Source organism: Babylonia areolata, chromosome 9 (genome assembly GCF_041734735.1).
Source record: "Babylonia areolata isolate BAREFJ2019XMU chromosome 9, ASM4173473v1, whole genome shotgun sequence".
NCBI lineage: Eukaryota > Metazoa > Mollusca > Gastropoda > Neogastropoda > Buccinidae > Babylonia > Babylonia areolata.
In genome coordinates, this window is record NC_134884.1 from 86,452 (window position 1) to 106,643 (window position 20,192).

The 20,192-nt window shown below is 43.5% G+C and overlaps 1 protein-coding gene across 1 annotated transcript in view; it reads right to left on the minus strand.

Moving 5' to 3' along the window:
- The window catches only part of LOC143285667 (putative aarF domain-containing protein kinase 5), a 51,963-nt gene that overhangs the window by 16,545 nt on the left and 15,226 nt on the right, over positions 1–20,192 (minus strand). The window contains exons 6-10 of the mRNA XM_076593064.1: positions 19,388–19,501; positions 11,924–12,055; positions 11,470–11,553; positions 9,462–9,543; positions 555–725 (exon numbers count right to left, since the gene is read on the minus strand). Of these exons, the coding sequence (XP_076449179.1) occupies positions 555–725; positions 9,462–9,543; positions 11,470–11,553; positions 11,924–12,055; positions 19,388–19,501 (583 nt within the window). The remainder of the gene's footprint in view (positions 1–554; positions 726–9,461; positions 9,544–11,469; positions 11,554–11,923; positions 12,056–19,387; positions 19,502–20,192) is intronic.

Sequence of the window (20,192 nt, forward strand, 5' to 3'; positions counted from 1 at the left end):
AGGAGCACACTGACTCACCATGCACTCCCTAACAGCCAAGCCAGAGGAGTGCAGAGGAGCACACTGACTCACCATGCACTCCCTAACAGCCAAGCCAGAGGAGTGCAGAGGAGCACACTGACTCACCATGCACTCCCTAACAGCCAAGCCAGAGGAGTGCAGAGGAGCACACACACTCACCATGCACTCCTTAACAGCCAAGCCAGAGGAGTGCAGAGGAGCACACACTCACCATGCACTCCTTAACAGCCAAGCCAGAGGAGTGCAGAGGAGCACACACTCACCATGCACTCCCTAACAGCCAAGCCAGAGGAGTGCAGAGGAGCACACTGACTCACCATGCACTCCTTAACAGCCAAGCCAGAGGAGTGCAGAGGAGCACACTGACTCACCATGCACTCCCTAACAGCCAAGCCAGAGGAGTGCAGAGGAGCACACTGACTCACCATGCACTCCTTAACAGCCAAGCCAGAGGAGTGCAGAGGAGCACACTGACTCGCCATGCACTCCATAACACCCAGGCCAGAGGAGTGCAGAGGAGCACACTGACTCACCGTGCACGCCCAGGTCCCTGGAGAAGAGCTGCATCTTGTCCTCCTGCAGCATGATGATGGCTTTGTACAGCTGGCACAGCGACCGCCTCTCCCCCGGCTTCAGCCGCTCGTATAGCCCGTGGTCCAGCAGCACTAGCTGCGCCCGGCCATCCGCCCCGCGTCGTATGAACACTGTACACAGTGCACAGTGCATCACACACCTATGTCAATGCACATCCACCCCGCGTCGTAGGAACACTACACAATGCACAGTGCATCACACACCTATGTCAATGCACATCCACCCCGCGTTGTATGAACACTGTACACAGTGCACCACACACCTGTCTGTTATATAACACTGCACAGTGTGTCACACACCTGTCTGTTACATAATGCTGTACACAGTGCATCACACACCTTTCTGTCAATGCACATCCACCCCTTGTCGTATGAACACAGTACACAGTACACGGTGCACAATGCAACACACACCTGTCTGTTATATAACACTGTACACAGTGTGTCACACATCTGTTATATAACACTGTGCACAGTGCGTCACACACCTGTCTGTTATATAACACTGTACACAGTGTGTAACACATCTGTCTCTTATATAATACTGTACACAGTGTGTCACACATCTGTTATATAACACTGTGCACAGTGTGTCACGCATCTGTCTGTTATATAACATTGTACACAGTGTGTAACACATCTGTCTGTTATATAACACTGTGCACAGTGCATTGCACACCTGTCTGTTATATAACACTGTTCACAGTGCGTCACACATCTGTCTGTTATATAACACTGTACACAATGCGTCACACACCTGTCTGTTATATAACACTGTACACAGTGTGTCACACACCTGTCTGTTATATAACACTGTACACAGTGTGTCACACATCTGTTATATAACACTGTGCACAGTGCGTCACACGCATGTCTTTTATATAACACTGTACACAGTGTGTCACACATCTGTCTGTTATATAACACTGTGCACAGTGCATTGCACACCTGTCTGTTATGTAACACTGTTCACAGTGCGTCAAACACCTGTCTGTGTATAATGCTGTACACAGTGCATCAAACACCTGTCTGTATATAATGCTGTACACAGTGCGTCACACACCTGTCTGTTATATAATGCTGTACACAGTGCGTCACACACCTGTCTGTTATATAATGCTGTACACAGTGCGTCACACACCTGTCTGTTATATAATGCTGTACACAGTGCGTCACACACCTGTCTGTTATATAATGCTGTACACAGTGCATCACACACCTGTCTGTTATATAATGCTGTACACAGTGCGTCACACACCTGTCTGTTATATAATGCTGTACACAGTGCGTCACCTGTCTGTATATAATGCTGTACACAGTGCGTCACACACCTGTCTGTTATATAACACTGTGCACAGTGTGTCACACATCTGTCTGTTATATAACACTTTGCACAGTGTGTCACACATCTGTCTGTTACATAATGCTGTACACAGTGCATCACACACCTTTCTGTCAATGCACACCCACCCCTTGTCGTATGAACACAGTACACAGTACACGGTGCACAATGCAACACACACCTGTCTGTTATATAACACTGTACACAGTGTGTCACACATCTGTTATATAACACTGTGCACAGTGCGTCACACACCTGTCTGTTATATAACACTGTACACAGTGTGTCACACACCTGTCTGTTATATAACACTGTACACAGTGTGTCACACATCTGTTATATAACACTGTACACAGTGTGTCACACATCTGTCTGCTATATAACACTGTACACAGTGTGTCACACACCTGTCTGTTATATAACACTGTACACAGTGTGTCACACACCTGTCTGTTATATAACACTGTACACAGTGTGTCACACACCTGTCTGTTATATAACACTGTGCACAGTGCATTGCACACATGTCTGTTATGTAACACTGTTCACAGTGCGTCACACATCTGTCTGTTATATAACACTGTACACAGTGTGTCACACATCTGTCTGTTATATAACACTGTGCACAGTGCATTGCACACATGTCTGTTATGTAACACTGTTCACAGTGTGTCACACATCTGTCTGTTATATAACACTGTACACAGTGTGTCACAAACCTGTCTGTTATATAACACTGTACACAGTGTGTCACACATCTGTCTGTTACATAACACTGTGCACAGTGCGTCACACATCTGTCTGTTATATAACACTGCACAGTGCGTCAAACACCTGTCTGTGTATAATGCTGTACACAGTGTGTCACACACCTGTCTGTTATATAACACTGTACACAGTGTGTCACCTGTCTGTATATAACACTGTGCACAGTGCATTGCACACCTGTCTGTTGTATAACACTGTTCACAGTGTGTCACACATCTGTCTGTTATATAACACTGTACACAGTGCGTCACACACCTGTCTGTTATATAACACTGTACAAAGTACGTCAAACACCTGTCTGTGTATAGTGCTGTACACAGTGCGTCAAACACCTGTCTGTATATAATGCTGTACACAGTGCGTCACACACCTGTCTGTTATATAACACTGTACACAGTGTGTCACACATCTGTCTGTTATATAACACTGTGCACAGTGCATTGCACACCTGTCTGTTATGTAACACTGTTCACAGTGCGTCACACACCTGTGTGTTATATAACACTGTGCACAGTGCGTCACACACCTGTCTGTTATATAATGCTGTACACAGTGCGTCACACACCTGTCTGTTATATAATGCTGTACACAGTGCGTCACACACCTGTCTGTTATATAATGCTGTACACAGTACGTCACCTGTCTGTATATAATGCTGTACACAGTGTATCACACACCTGTCTGTTATATAACACTGTGCACAGTGTGTCACACATCTGTGTGTTATATAACACTGTACACAGTGTGACACACACCTGTCTGTTATATAACACTGTACACAGTGTGTCACACATCTGTCTGTTATATAACACTGTGCACAGTGCGTCACACATCTGTCTGTTATATAACAGTGCACAGTGTGTCACACATCTGTCTGTTATATAACACTGTGCACAGTGTGTCACACATCTGTCTGTTATATAACACTGTGCACAGTGTGTCACACACCTGTGTGTTATGTAACACTGTTCACAGTGCGTCACACATCTGTCTGTTATATAACACTGTACACAGTGTGTCACACACCTGTCTGTTATATAACACTGTACACAGTGCGTCACACAGCTGTCTGTTATATAACACTGTACACAGTGTGTCACACATCTGTCTGTTATATAGCACTGTGCACAGTGCATTGCACACCTGTCTGTTATGTAACACTGTACAAAGTGCGTCACACATCTGTATGTTATATAACACTGTACAAAGTGCGTCACACACCTGTCTGTATATAACACTATACAAAGTGCGTCAAACACCTGTCTGTATATAATGCTGTACACAGTGCGTCACACACCTGTCTGTTATATAATGCTGTACAGAGTGCGTCACCTGTCTGTATATAATGCTGTACACAGTGCGTCACACACCTGTCTGTTATATAACACAGGACACAGTGTATGACACACCTGTCTGTTATATAAAACTGTACACAGTGCACCATACACCTGTCTGTTATATAATGCTGTACACAGTGTATTGCATCACACATCTGTCTGTTATATAATGCTGTACACAGTGTATTGTGTCACATATCTGTCTGTTATATGATGCTGTTCAGTGTATTGTGTCACACACCTGTCTGTTATATAATGCTGTACACAGTGCGTAACACATCTCTCTGTTATATAATGCTGCACACAGTGCGTCACACACAGGAGGAGTTTGTATTATACTCCATGTTTGGTGTTAAATATACTTACCATGTCAAACTGATGCAAACTAGGCCTATTGGTTTGCTCTGCTTGGCCAAATTTCGCGCGGCTAACAGTGAAAAGATGGGCCCACCGCTCTCAGCCAATCAAACGCCTCTAAAAACTATAAGCGCTTAATCATTCCGTGGCCATGCACAAAAATGCCCCATGAGAACCACGGCGGAGATGCGGGGACGGACGGGCGGGCATTCGAGTTTGACATGGTAAGTATATTTAACACCAAACATGGAGTATAATACAAACTCCTCCTTTTGGTATCATATACTGTACCATGTCAAACTGATGCAGAATTTAAAGCAAATGGAGGAGGGCAACGCCTACTGGTTCATATGGGGAGCCCTTGTAACTGAGACGGCAGTGTTAGCCGCGACAAAGGAAATCCCCTTGGAACCATCAGCCCTGGTCATACGGAAATTCCTGAGGTAGAAGTTGATGAAGCGTCACACACCTGTCTGTTATATAATGCTGTACACAGTGCGTCACACATCTGTCTGTTATATAATGCTGTACACAGTGTATTGCGTCACACATCTGTCTGTTATATAATGCTGTACACAGTGTGTCACACACCTGCCTTTTATATAATGCTGTATACAGTGCGTCACACATCTGTCTGTTATATAATGATGTACAGTGTATTGCGTCACACACCTGTCTGTCAAAACATACTGTACACAATGCAGTAACACACCTGACTGTCAAAACATACTCATACTGTACACAATGCAGTAACACACCTGACTGTCAAAACATACTGTACACAATGCAGTAACACACCTGACTGTCAAAACATACGGTACACAATACAGTAACACACCAGACTGTCAAAACATACTCATACTGTACACAATACAGTTACACACCTGACTGTCAAAACATACTCATACTGTACACAATCCAGTAACACACCTGACTGTCAAAACATACTGTACACAATGCAGTAACACACCAGACTGTCAAAACATACTCATACTGTACACAATGCAGTAACACACCTGACTGTCAAAACATACTGATACTGTACACAATGCAGTAACACACCTGACTGTCAAAACATACTGTACACAATGCAGTAACACACCTGACTGTCAAAACATACTCATACTGTACACAATGCAGTAACACACCTGACTGTCAAAACATACTCATACTGTACACAATGCAGTAACACACCAGACTGTCAAAACATACTCATACTGTACACAATGCAGTAACACACCTGACTGTCAAAACATACTGTACACAATGCAGTAACACACCTGGCTGTCAAAACATACTGTACACAATGCAGTAACACACCTGACTGTCAAAACATACTCATACTGTACACAATGCAGTAACACACCAGACTGTCAAAACATACTGTACACAATGCAGTAACACACCTGACTGTCAAAATATACTCATACTGTACACAATGCAGTAACACACCAGACTGTCAAAACATACTGTACACAATGCAGTAACACACCAGACTGTCAAAACATACTGTACACAATGCAGTAACACACCAGACTGTCAAAACATACTCATACTGTACACAATGCAGTAACACACCTGACTGTCAAAACATACTCATACTGTACACAATGCAGTAACACACCAGACTGTCAAAACATACTCATACTGTACACAATGCAGTAACACACCTGACTGTCAAAATATACTCATACTGTACACAATGCAGTAACACACCTGACTGTCAAAACATACTCATACTGTACACAATGCAGTAACACACCAGACTGTCAAAACATACTGTACACAATGCAGTAACACACCAGACTGTCAAAACATACTCATACTGTACACAATGCAGTAACACACCTGACTGTCAAAACATACTGTACACAATGCAGTAACACACCTGACTGTCAAAACATACTGTACACAATGCAGTAACACACCTGACTGTCAAAACATACTGTACACAATCCAGTAACACACCTGACTGTCAAAACATACTGTACACAATGCAGTAACACACCAGACTGTCAAAACATACTCATACTGTACACAATGCAGTAACACACCAGACTGTCAAAACATACTGTACACAATGCAGTAACACACCTGGCTGTCAAAATATACTGTACACAATGCAGTAACACACCAGACTGTCAAAATATACTGTACACAATGCAGTAACACACCTGGCTGTCAAAATATACTGTACACAATGCAGTAACACACCTGGCTGTCAAAACATACTGTACACAATGCAGTAACACACCAGACTGTCAAAACATACTGTACACAATGCAGTAACACACCAGACTGTCAAAATATACTGTACACAATGCAGTAACACACCAGACTGTCAAAATATACTGTACACAATGCAGTAACACACCTGGCTGTCAAAATATACTGTACACAATGCAGTAATACACCAGACTGTCAAACATACTTATACTGTACACAATGCAGTAACACACCTGACTGTCAAAACATACTCATACTGTACACAATGCAGTAACACACCTGACTGTCAAAACATACTGTACACAATGCAGTAACACACCTGACTGTCAAAACATACTGTACACAATGCAGTAACACACCAGACTGTCAAAACATACTCATACTGTACACAATGCAGTAACACACCAGACTGTCAAAACATACTCATACTGTACACAATGCAGTAACACACCAGACTGTCAAAACATACTCATACTGTACACAATGCAGTAACACACCTGACTGTCAAAACATACTCATACTGTACACAATGCAGTAACACACCAGACTGTCAAAACATACTCATACTGTACACAATGCAGTAACACACCAGACTGTCAAAACATACTCATACTGTACACAATGCAGTAACACACCTGACTGTCAAAACATACTGTACACAATGCAGTAACACACCCATACTGTACACAATGCAGTAACACACCAGACTGTCAAAACATACTCATACTGTACACAATGCAGTAACACACCAGACTGTCAAAACATACTCATACTGTACACAATGCAGTAACACACCAGACTGTCAAAATATACTCATACTGTACACAATGCAGTAACACACCTGACTGTCAAAACATACTCATACTGTACACAATGCAGTAACACACCAGACTGTCAAAACATACTGTACACAATGCAGTAACACACCAGACTGTCAAAACATACTGTACACAATGCAGTAACACACCAGACTGTCAAAACATACTGTACACAATGCAGTAACACACCAGACTGTCAAAACATACTGTACACAATGCAGTAACACACCAGACTGTCAAAACATACTGTACACAATGCAGTAACACACCAGACTGTCAAAACATACTGTACACAATGCAGTAACACACCAGACTGTCAAAACATACTGTACACAATGCAGTAACACACCTGACTGTCAAAACATACCCATACTGTACACAATGCAGTAACACAACTGGCTGTCAAAACATACTCATACTGTACACAATGCACTATAATACACCAGACTGTCAAAACATACTCATACTGTACACAATGCAGTAACACACCAGACTGTCAAAACATACTGTACACAATGCAGTAACACACCAGACTGTCAAAACATACTCATACTGTACACAATGCAGTAACACACCAGACTGTCAAAACATACTGTACACAATGCAGTAACACACCTGACTGTCAAAACATACTGTACACAATGCAGTAACACACCTGACTGTCAAAACATACTGTACACAATGCAGTAACACACCAGACTGTCAAAACATACTCATACTGTACACAATGCAGTAACACACCAGACTGTCAAAACATACTCATACTGTACACAATGTAGTAACACACCTGACTGTCAAAACATACTCATACTGTACACAATGCAGTAACACACCAGACTGTCAAAACATACTCATACTGTACACAATGCAGTAACACACCAGACTGTCAAAACATACTCATAGTCATACTGTACACAATGCAGTAACACACCAGACTGTCAAAACATACTCATACTGTACACAATGCAGTAACACACCAGACTGTCAAAACATACTGTACACAATGCAGTAACACACCAGACTGTCAAAACATACTCATACTGTACACAATGCAGTAACACACCAGACTGTCAAAACATACTCATACTGTACACAATGCAGTAACACACAAAACATACTCATACTGTACACAATGCAGTAACACACAAAACATACTCATACTGTACACAATGCAGTAACACACAAAACATACTCATACTGTACACAATGCAGTAACACACCAGACTGTCAAAACATACTGTACACAATGCAGTAACACACCAGACTGTCAAAACATACTCATACTGTACACAATGCAGTAACACACCTGACTGTCAAAACATACTGTACACAATGCAGTAACACACCTGACTGTCAAAACATACTCATACTGTACACAATGCAGTAACACACCAGACTGTCAAAACATACTCATACTGTACACAATCAGTAACACACCTGACTGTCAAAACATACTCATACTGTACACAATGCAGTAACACACCAGACTGTCAAAACATACTGATACTGTACACAATGCAGTAACACACCTGACTGTCAAAACATACTCATACTGTACACAATGCAGTAACACACCAGACTGTCAAAACATACTCATACTGTACACAATGCAGTAACACACCAGACTGTCAAAACATACTGTACACAATGCAGTAACACACCAGACTGTCAAAACATACTGTACACAATGCAGTAACACACCTGACTGTCAAAACATACTGTACACAATGCAGTAACACACCAGACTGTCAAAACATACTGTACACAATGCAGTAACACACCAGACTGTCAAAACATACTGTACACAATGCAGTAACACACCTGACTGTCAAAACATACTGTACACAATGCAGTAACACACCTGACTGTCAAAACATACTCATACTGTACACAATGCAGTAACACACCAGACTGTCAAAACATACTGATACTGTACACAATGCAAGATCAACAGCTGAGAAGACAGAGAGCAGGGGGAAAGAGAGAGACATTGGCTGACCATTGCCAGGATGAGGGTCGGCGTGGACAAATCCTGACAGGAATATCTGGTCTGAGAAACACTGCACTAGCTTCCGGTCCACCTGCAAGATCCCACAGTCCTGTTAAACACCACACATCACTTCACACACATCACTTCACACATCACTTCACACACATCACTTCACACACACAGTCATCTGTTAAACACCACACATCACTTCACACATCACTTCACAAACACATTCCTCTGTTAAACACCACACATCACTTCACACACATCACTTCACACACACAGTCCTCTGTTAAACACCCCACATCACTTCACACACATCACTTCACACACACAGTCCTCTGTTAAACACCACACATCACTTCACACACATCACTTCACACACACACAGTCCTCTGTTAAACACCACACATCACTTCACACACATCACTTCACACACACACAGTCCTCTGTTAAACACCACACATCACTTCACACACATCACTTCACACACATCACTTCACACACACACAGTCCTCTGTTAAACACCACACATCACTTCACACACATCACTTCACACACATCACTTCACACACACACAGTCCTCTGTTAAACACCACACATCACTTCACACACACAGTCCTCTGTTAAACACCACACATCACTTCACACACACACACTGTCCTCTGTTAAACACCACACATCACTTCACACACACACACTGTCCTCTGTTAAACACCACACATCACTTCACACACACAGTCCTCTGTTAAACACCACACATCACTTCACACACTCAGTCCTCTGCTAACACCACACATCACTTCACACACAGTCCTCTATTAAACACCCCACATCACTTCACACACACACACTGTCCTCTGTTAAACACCCCACATCACTTCACACACAGTCCTCTGTTAAACACCCCACATCACTTCACAGACACACACACTGTCCTCTGTTAACACCACACATCACTTCACACGCAGTCCTCTGTTAACACCACACATCACTTCACACGCAGTCCTCTGTTAACACCACACATCACTTCACACACTGTCCTCTGTTAAACACCACACATCACTTCACACACAGTCCTCTGTTAAACACCCCACATCACTTCACACACAGTCCTCAGTTAAACACCACACATCACTTCACACACACACAGTCCTCTATTAAACACCACACATCACTTCACACACAGTCCTCAGTTAAACACCACACATCACTTCACACATCACTTCACACACAGTCCTCAGTTAAACACCACACATCACTTCACACACAGTCCTCAGTTAAACACCACACATCACTTCACACACGGTCCTCAGTTAAACACCACATGTCACTTCACACACAGTCCTCTGTTAAACACCACACATCACTTCACACATCACTTCACACACAGTCCTCAGTTAAACACCACACATCACTTCACACACCTTCCTCAGTTAAACACCACACATCACTTCACACACGGTCCTCTGTTAAACACCACATGTCACTTCACACACAGTCCTCTGTTAAACACCACACATCACTTCACACACACTGACACAGTCCTGTTAAACACTACATGTCACTTCACACACAGTCTTCTGTTAAATACCACACATCACTTCACACACAGTCCTCTGTTACACAACACTTAACATTTCATGCATATACATACATATACCAACATACACTGAAATGCACCTCAACACACACAACGCCCTGCCCCGACACAAACACACATCACCCCCCAAACAAACATGTACCATGAACACACACATATGCACCCTACAACGTACATACACCCCACCACCAACACACCTATATACATCCTACCACACACACACACACCAACACCCACCTGGCCACCTACACACACACATGCATATTCACAGACACACACACTGCTACACCCACCTGCCCACCCACACACACACATGCATACACACACACACACACACATACACACACACAAACAAACACACACACAAACACACAAGCATGAAAGGCTGAAAGCAGTGATGGGCCCAGAACTCACGTCTCTGACAGACAGCCCCATGCCTTGTATGGCCTGCAGGTCACTGATCTTGCAGCCATTAATGTACTCTGTGGTCAGCACTCTCTGCACACAGTGGACACACCCTTTATCCTCTGTGTGTGTGTGTGTGTGGACAGGGGGGAGGGTGGCTTGGGGTACTGTAGAAGGGTCTGATTGAGTGTATTTGAGTGTTAGGGGGCATGGGGGGGCTGTGTGTGTTTGTGTGTGTGGTGTGTGTGAGAGAGAGACAGAGAGAGAGACAAAGAGACAGAGACAGAGAGAGAGAGAGAGAGAGACAGACAGAGAATGACCAAGAGAGAGACACAGAGAGAGAGAGACAGAGACAGAGAGAGAATGACTGAGAGAGAGACACACACAGAGAAAGACACAGAGAGAGAGAGTGTGTGTGTGTGCATATCTACATGTGTGTGTGTGTGTACAGTTGTAGAGTTACCTTGGAGGTCCTGTTCCAGAAGACGTCAGGGACGTAGACGTATTTCAGGTGGTGCAAGTCGCGGCGACACTGTTCCCCATTGCGTGCCTCCTGTTCAAAGTCCAGCTCTTGTCTCAGTGTGTCCTTCAGGTCCTGTAACAGTCAGGACAGCACTCAGGTACATGTGTACCCCACACTGTACTCATGAATGTCCTGTAACACTCAGGACAGCACTCAGGTACACGTGTACCCCACACTGTACTCATGAATGTCCTGTAACAGTCAGGACAGCACTCAGGTACACGTGTACCCCACACTGTCCTGATGAATGTCCTGTAACAGGACAACACTCAGGTACACATGTACCCCACACTGTACTGATGAATGTCCTGTAACAGTCAGGATAGCACTCAGGTACATGTGTACCCCACAATGTACTGATGAATGTCCTATAACAGTCATGACACCACTCAGCTACACTGACCACACTGATGAATAAATGTCCTGTAACAGTCAGGACAGTACTCAGATACACTGACGACACTGATGAATGACCTGTAACAGGACAGCACTCAGCTACACTGACAACACTGATGAATGTCCTGTAACAGTAAGGGCAGCACTCAGCAACACTGACGACACTGATGAATGTCCTGTAACAGTAAGGGCAGTACACAGCTACACTGACGACACTGATGAATGTCCTGTAACAGTAAGGACAGTACACAGCTACACTGACGACACTGATGAATGTCCTGTAACAGTAAGGGCAGTACACAGTTTCACTGACCACACTGATGAATGTCCTGTAACAGTCAGGACAGCACTCAGTTTCACTGACCACACTGATGAATTAATGTCCTGTAACAGTCAGGACAGCACTCAGTTTCACTGACCACACTGATGAATGAATGTCCTGTAACAGTCAGGACAGCACTCAGTTTCACTGACCACACTGATGAATTAATGTCCTGTAACAGTCAGGACAGCACTCAGTTTCACTGACCACACTGATGAATTAATGTCCTGTAACAGTCAGGACAGCACTCAGCTACACTGACAACACTGATGAATGACCTGTAACAGGACAGCACTCAGCTACACTGACAACACTGATGAATGTCCTGTAACAGTAAGGACAGTACACAGCTACACTGACGACACTGATGAATGTCCTGTAACAGTAAGGGCAGTACACAGTTTCACTGACCACACTGATGAATGTCCTGTAACAGTCAGGACAGCACTCAGTTTCACTGACCACACTGATGAATTAATGTCCTGTAACAGTCAGGACAGCACTCAGTTTCACTGACCACACTGATGAATGAATGTCCTGTAACAGGAAGGACAGCACTCAGTTTCACTGACCACACTGATGAATGTCCTGTAACAGTCAGGACAGCACTCAAGTACACGTTTGGGGAACAGGTCATGTTTCTGTTCTTACTTTGTTAGACCTCAGCGCAGCGTTCAACACCATAGACCATACACTTTTGTTGCACATCCTTCATAACTACTATGGGGTTTCGGGATTAGCTCTCTCTTGGATCAAAAGCTATCTTTCAAGTCGCATCCAGACAGTCATTATCAACAATCATTCATCACTATCATTACCAGCATCCGTTTTGTTCAAAGTTCCACAGGGTTTTGTCTTGGGTCATACACTGTTCATCATGTACACCAAACCTCTTCATACACTCATCCAAAGTCACTTTGTTTCCAACCAATCTTTTGTAGATGACACACAGCTTTACTGAACATGTCACCCTACAGAAATAGGTCAAACCATACAGACGTTACAGTCATGCATCACAGATGTCAAATCATGGATGACAAATCACAAACTCAAACTAAATGATAAGACAGAAGCACTTCTAATTCACTCAAAGAGCTCATTTTCTAACTTGGAAGGATGAAAGGTCATTAAGGATGACTGATGACTTGCGCGATGAGTTTGTTTAAAGTGAAGAGGAGTTGCGCAACGTCGACCTCACTCTCTCGTCCGGGTCCACCAATTTCCAGTGGCAAGACTAAGTCGAGACGACTGGAGGATGAGCACGGATGCAGTGGATGACCAAGATATCCTTTCGGCGTCTCATCTTGCTCTCTGCACTCCACAGTGCGTTGCTGTAACCGCCTTCCTCTCAGTTGAACCGACAGGTTTCTTCCGCAGATTCTGCCGGATCCAGACTTCGCATGCATGGGTAGACACACCCCGGGGGCCAACTGCATGTGGCATGCACACAGCACGGTGGAGCTAGATGGCTGTCTGTGGCTCTCCTGAGCCGACGCCCTTTTATGGATCTCCATAAGGCTGTCTAGCCACCCGCCTCACCAGTCCCGGAAGGGAGCGGTGGGAGTGCCAGTTTAGTCGCCGGCAACCCGACCCTGAACAGGTTGTACTGGATTACAGGTTACCAGTTGCAGATATAATGACCTGACCTGACTTGCCTAGACCTTATCTATACTGGTAGGAAACTCGGACATACCTTTCTCAGCATCTGCATGCAATTTAGGGTACATGCTTTTACAGTCTCAGATGACATGACACTTGACATACACACCAAACACATTTGTAGGTCAGCATATGCAGCACTCTGACAACTCAGCTCCATTCATCAATATCTGACCACAGAAACCACAAAGACTTTGGTTTGTTCTTTTGTTCCATCTAGAATAGATTATGGAAGGAAATGCTCTTCTTGCTGGCTGCCCCAAACACTGTTGACAAACTTCAAAAAGTTCAAAACTGCAGCACGACTCACTCTCAAAACTAAGAAATGTCAACACATCACTCCCCTATTTGCTTCCCTTCACTGGCTCCCCATTCAAGCACAATTACAATACAAACTCTCAGTCCTTTGTCACAATTTCTTCACTGATTCTTGTCCTGTCTAACTTTCAGATCTACTTTCTTTCTATTCACCATTCACACAACTTCGTTCTTCAAATGAAAAGCAAACACTGTGTGTTCCAAAGATCCTTACAAAAACTTACGGTGGCCATTCTTTTTCTTTTGTTGCACCTAAACAGTGCAATGCATTACCCTCACACCTCCGTTACACCCAACACCCGCATTCAAGAGAGCACTCAAAACATATCTTTTCAAACTGTACTTTTCTCACTGAAACTTTTCCTGCATATGCTTGCTGTGATCTTATTAATGGATGTGCTCTTTGTGTGGATTGTATGAATTTGTGGTGATTTTTCGGTGTTTTTTTGTTGTTGTCGTTGTTGTTGTTGTTGTTTATGATGCTGGTTCTTTGGTGTTTATTTTTTTACTTCGAATGTGATGTGCCTAGTTTTGCTGTGGTTTGTTCCCGTGTGATTTGAGACTGTGATGGTGCCTGTGCTGATTTACATATTTTTGAGTCACTCAGTCTTAAATATGTATATTTTAGCCAATGTCATGTGAGACTGTATTGACTTTGTACATATTTTTACATCACTTTGTCTTCAATTTGTGTATTTTATTTTAAGCCCTGTGAGATGGGGGCACTGTGCTATATGAGCCTGCATTTTATTATTATCGTTTTTTATTACTATTATTACATGTGTGACCACACTGATGAATGATCACATCACCAAAACACAAGTGCACCTAACAATCAAGTAGCACACTGGACCACATGAAGAAATGCAGACATCAGTTAAGAAAAGAAAACTACTGGCATGGCCATATAAAACAATCCAGCATCCTTGCTAAAGCAACAAGCCATGTAAAACAATCCAGCATCCTTGCTAAAGCAACAAGCCATGTAAAACAATCCAGCATCCTTGCTAAAGCAACAAGCCATGTAAAAAGATCAGCATCCTTGCTAAAACAATCAGCTATGTAAAAAGATCAGCGTCCTTGCTAAAACAATCAGCCATGTAAAAAAATCAGCATCCTTGCTTCCTTCCTTAAACAATCAGCCATTAAATTGTTGAGGCAGGGAGGTGGGAGGGAAAACAAAAACCCTGTGGACTGACAACATTGCAGAGAACCAATTGCCTGAGACATACAACACTGCAGAGAACCATTTGCCTGTGACATACAACATTGCAGAGAACCATTTGCCTGTGACATACAACACTGCAGAGAACCAATTGCCTGTGACATACAACACTGCAGAGAACTATTTGCCTGTGACATACAACACTGCAGAGAACCATTTGCCTGTGACATACAACACTGCAGAGAACCATTTGCCTGTGACATACAACACTGCAGAGAACCATTTGCCTGTGACATACAACATTGCAGAGAACCATTTGCCTACCTGCAGAGAACTATTTGCCTGTGACATACAACACTGCAGAGAACCATTTGCCTGTGACATACAACACTGCAGAGAACCATTTGCCTGTGACATACAACATTGCAGAGAACCATTTGCATATGACATACAACTGACATGCTATGACATAATTTGACAGACGTAAAGGAATAGTTTTCAACAGTTCTGTGCAGCACCCAAGTTTCAGTTTCAGTTTCAGTAGCTCAAGGAGGCGTCACTGCGTTCGGACAAATCCATATACGCTACACCACATCTGCCAAGCAGATGCCTGACCAGCAGCGTAACCCAACGCGCTTAGTCAGGCCTTGAGGAAAAAAAAAAAAAGGGGCGAATAAATGATAGATAAGCTTCCACAAATAAATAAATAAATGATAACTGTGTAAAAAAAAAAAAAAAAAAAAAAGCAAATAGATGTAAAACATGAAGACACACATTCACATATACACCCACACATGCATAACAGATATGCACCGAACATGCAGTTTCACAGATATGAAAGCACAGTCAAATACATATAAACGTACATGAGCTCCAACACACACACACACACCACACACATTACCCTGCACCTCCTCTACCCCCCTCCTCCACACACTCATTTCTAGTCTACGTATCACAGCTTCCACGGCACACACACACACACACACACACACACACACACACACAAACAGATGAACACTTACTTGTACAAGCACACACACATATGCCCATATCTCCACACACATATGTACAAAGATATATATATATATATATATATATATATATATATATATATATATATATACACGTTCCAATATCATGTTCCTCCCACAGTGTAGGCATGCATACACTCACATACCTCATCCTCTACCCCACCTCCCCCCGCACCCCCACCTCCCCCTCACACACACACACACACACACACACACACACACACACACACACATGCACGTGCACAGAACTCTACTGACACTTGTGTACACTTACACTCTCGCGCATGCACAAACGCACTCAAAAATACAGACCCACACATGCACACAAACACACACATACACACACGCACAGAGGCTGCCACTGATTGGCCGCAAGAGGGATGGGAAAAGATCTCTGATGCCAAGAACGTGGCGTCTAGTGTGTTGCTCAGTCTATTATATTTGGAAAAGCCCACAGAGACTCTGTTCCGTTTTGAAGGAATTTGCGCAATGTTGGTTTGGAAATGATGCCGATATTTGTTTGATTAGCAAAGCATCATGCTCTACCTTTCATGTTAGACTTACGGCCACTCCCTCTCTCTGCTTTTATTTCTTTGAGGCAATCAATGGTGTGATGGCCTTGTACCTGTTCTTTTTGATATTCTTTGACTTTTCTGAGGATTTCCGATTTTCCTAGATGTAGGCCGCTCGTTGGTGTTGCGTTACCAGCAAGTCTGTCAGCTCGCTCATTTCCCTTAACACCTGCATGTCCCGGGCAGTATGACCATGTGAGTTTTTTAATCTGAAAGTTGCGCATTGCCTTATGCCACTCTGGGCTTCCCATTCCGTTTTCAATTTTCTGTAAGAGGTTCATTGAGTCGGTTAGAATCATGGCATGTTGGTTTCCGGGCGTATGGATGGACGATAGCCACTGGAGGGCATGTGTCACAGCTTCAACTTCCATCGTTAGGCTGGAGGTTGTGACTTTGTAGGCAGCATTCTCTTCCCTAACTGTTTTTCCATTTTGTTTCGCAGTGAATCCCCAACCGGATTGGTCTTTGGTGACTGAGCCATCTGTGTATATGATGTCCTCTTCTTTACTGTTTTCTTCTATGAGTAGTTTCACTTCCGCATCAGTTTTGCCCTCTGGCCATTCCCGACAATGTCTTCCTAGAGTGGGTGAAATGGCTGTGTTGAATAGATGGTTGAGGTTTTCGGGGTTTTTCTCCCATTCTTTTGTTTCTTTCAGGTCTTGTAGTCGGCATACTAGCTGGATTGTGTCTTCTGCTTGCCCCATCCATGATCTTCCTCGTCCTAGGCGGCTGCCTTTTGGTTCTTTGACTGCGTCATGCAGTGGGTTTTGAGGGTTTTCTAATGCTTTGAAGTAGGTCTTGACCTGTTCTAACTTGTTTCTGGCCTGCACTGAAGGAAGGTCAAGCAGGTATCGCATGGTTTCTGTGGGTGTGTCTTTTGTTGTTCCAAGGATCAGCCTCATAGCTTCATTTTGTACTCTTTCTAATTTTAGGAGGTTGCTTTGAGACGGTGTTGTTAGCCCAAGTCCATAGTCGATCACACTGAGGACGAGTGATTGGTATAGCAGGAAGAGGTGGCGTTGTTCAATACCTTTCGTTGCCATTGCTTTTAAGACTGAAAGGCCCTTTTTGCATTTGAGAACAGTATTTTCCGTATGTTTTCTGAAGGTCAGCATCCTGTCGAAGTGTATTCCTAGGTAGCGTAGGCATTCAGTTTTCTTGATCTGAATCCCATCGAGTGACACAGAAGGTGGTGATTTGCTCGCGGTTCTGTTGTTGAGGGTGCACAGCAACGTTTGGGCTTTCGCTGGATTGATGGAAGATCCTGTGTCTTTGCACCATTGAGCAACATTGTTTAGTTGTTTCTGGACGGCTTTATTCTTTCCTGAGCATCTTTCGAAGTTTTGAAGACCAGGCCATCATCCGCAAGAGTAAGCACCCGAGCTATTCCATTGTTGTTTAAGTCTGCAAGGCCCTTCGTGTAGACATTGTAGAGGACAGGAGAAAGCGGAGACCCTTGTGGCAGTCCCATGGATAGTTTAGAAGGTGCAGACATCCAATCTCCGAGGCGTAGGACGACGGTTCTTTCCTGAAGCGCTGCTGCTATCCATCTTGTCAGTGTCAAACTTACTCCATACCTTAGTAGCAGCTCCATGAGGTGCGCAAACTGGACCTTATTGTAGGCATCTTCAAGATCGCAGCACCCAAATGACTCTTAACAGCGTTAAGGAAGAATGAGAAGATACACATACAAGTACACACACACACACACACACACACACAGACACGCACACAGACAGACACACACAGACTCAGACACACATACACATGCATGAGTGCGCACACACACACAAGCGTGTGCATGCGCACAGACACACACACACAGAGGTAGACATGCACAGACCACCTTATGGACAGATCAATGCTGAACACACTCCAACAACCAAACCACTCTCAGCACACACCAATACTTGTGTGGAAACAGTTCTGAACACTCACCTGGAGCACCCAGGCAAAGCCAAATTTGGGGTGGATCCATCCAATGATCTTCAGCAAAAATTCGCAGGTGTGTATGTCCCCAGAGAACCTGTCACGCAGGTCTATGTATTGAACCTGCACAAACAAAACAAATAATAAATATCAATGGGAAATAGAAAAAAGAAAGCACTTCCATGCCAGCAAACGGCAACTCTTCATCGCGGGACAGGAATACAATGGATGTTAAACACATGCCTCTCAATCATTTACACACCTCTCAATCACTCACTTGTCTCTCAATCATTTACATGCCTCTCATTCACTTACATGCCTCTCAATCATTCACATGCCTCTCAGTCACATGCCTCTCAATCATTTACATGCCTCTCAAGCACTCACATACCTCTCAATCATTCACATGTCTCAATCATTTACATGCCTCTCAAACATTCACATTCCTCTCATTAAATCACATGCCTCTCAATTACTTGCATGCCTCTGATTCACTCACATGCCTCTCAATTATTTACATGCCTCTCAATCACTCACATGCCTCTCAATCCCTTGCATGCCTCTCAATCATTTACATGCCTCTCAATCCCTTGCATGCCTCTCAATCATTTACATGACTCTCAATCACTCACATGCCTCTCAATTATTTACATGCCTCTCAATCACTCACATGCCTCTCAATCCCTTGCATGCCTCTCAATCACTTACATGCCTCTCAATCATTTACATGACTCTCAATCACTCACATGCCTATCAATCATTTACACATCACTCAATCATGTACACATCTCTCAATCATTTATACACATCTCTC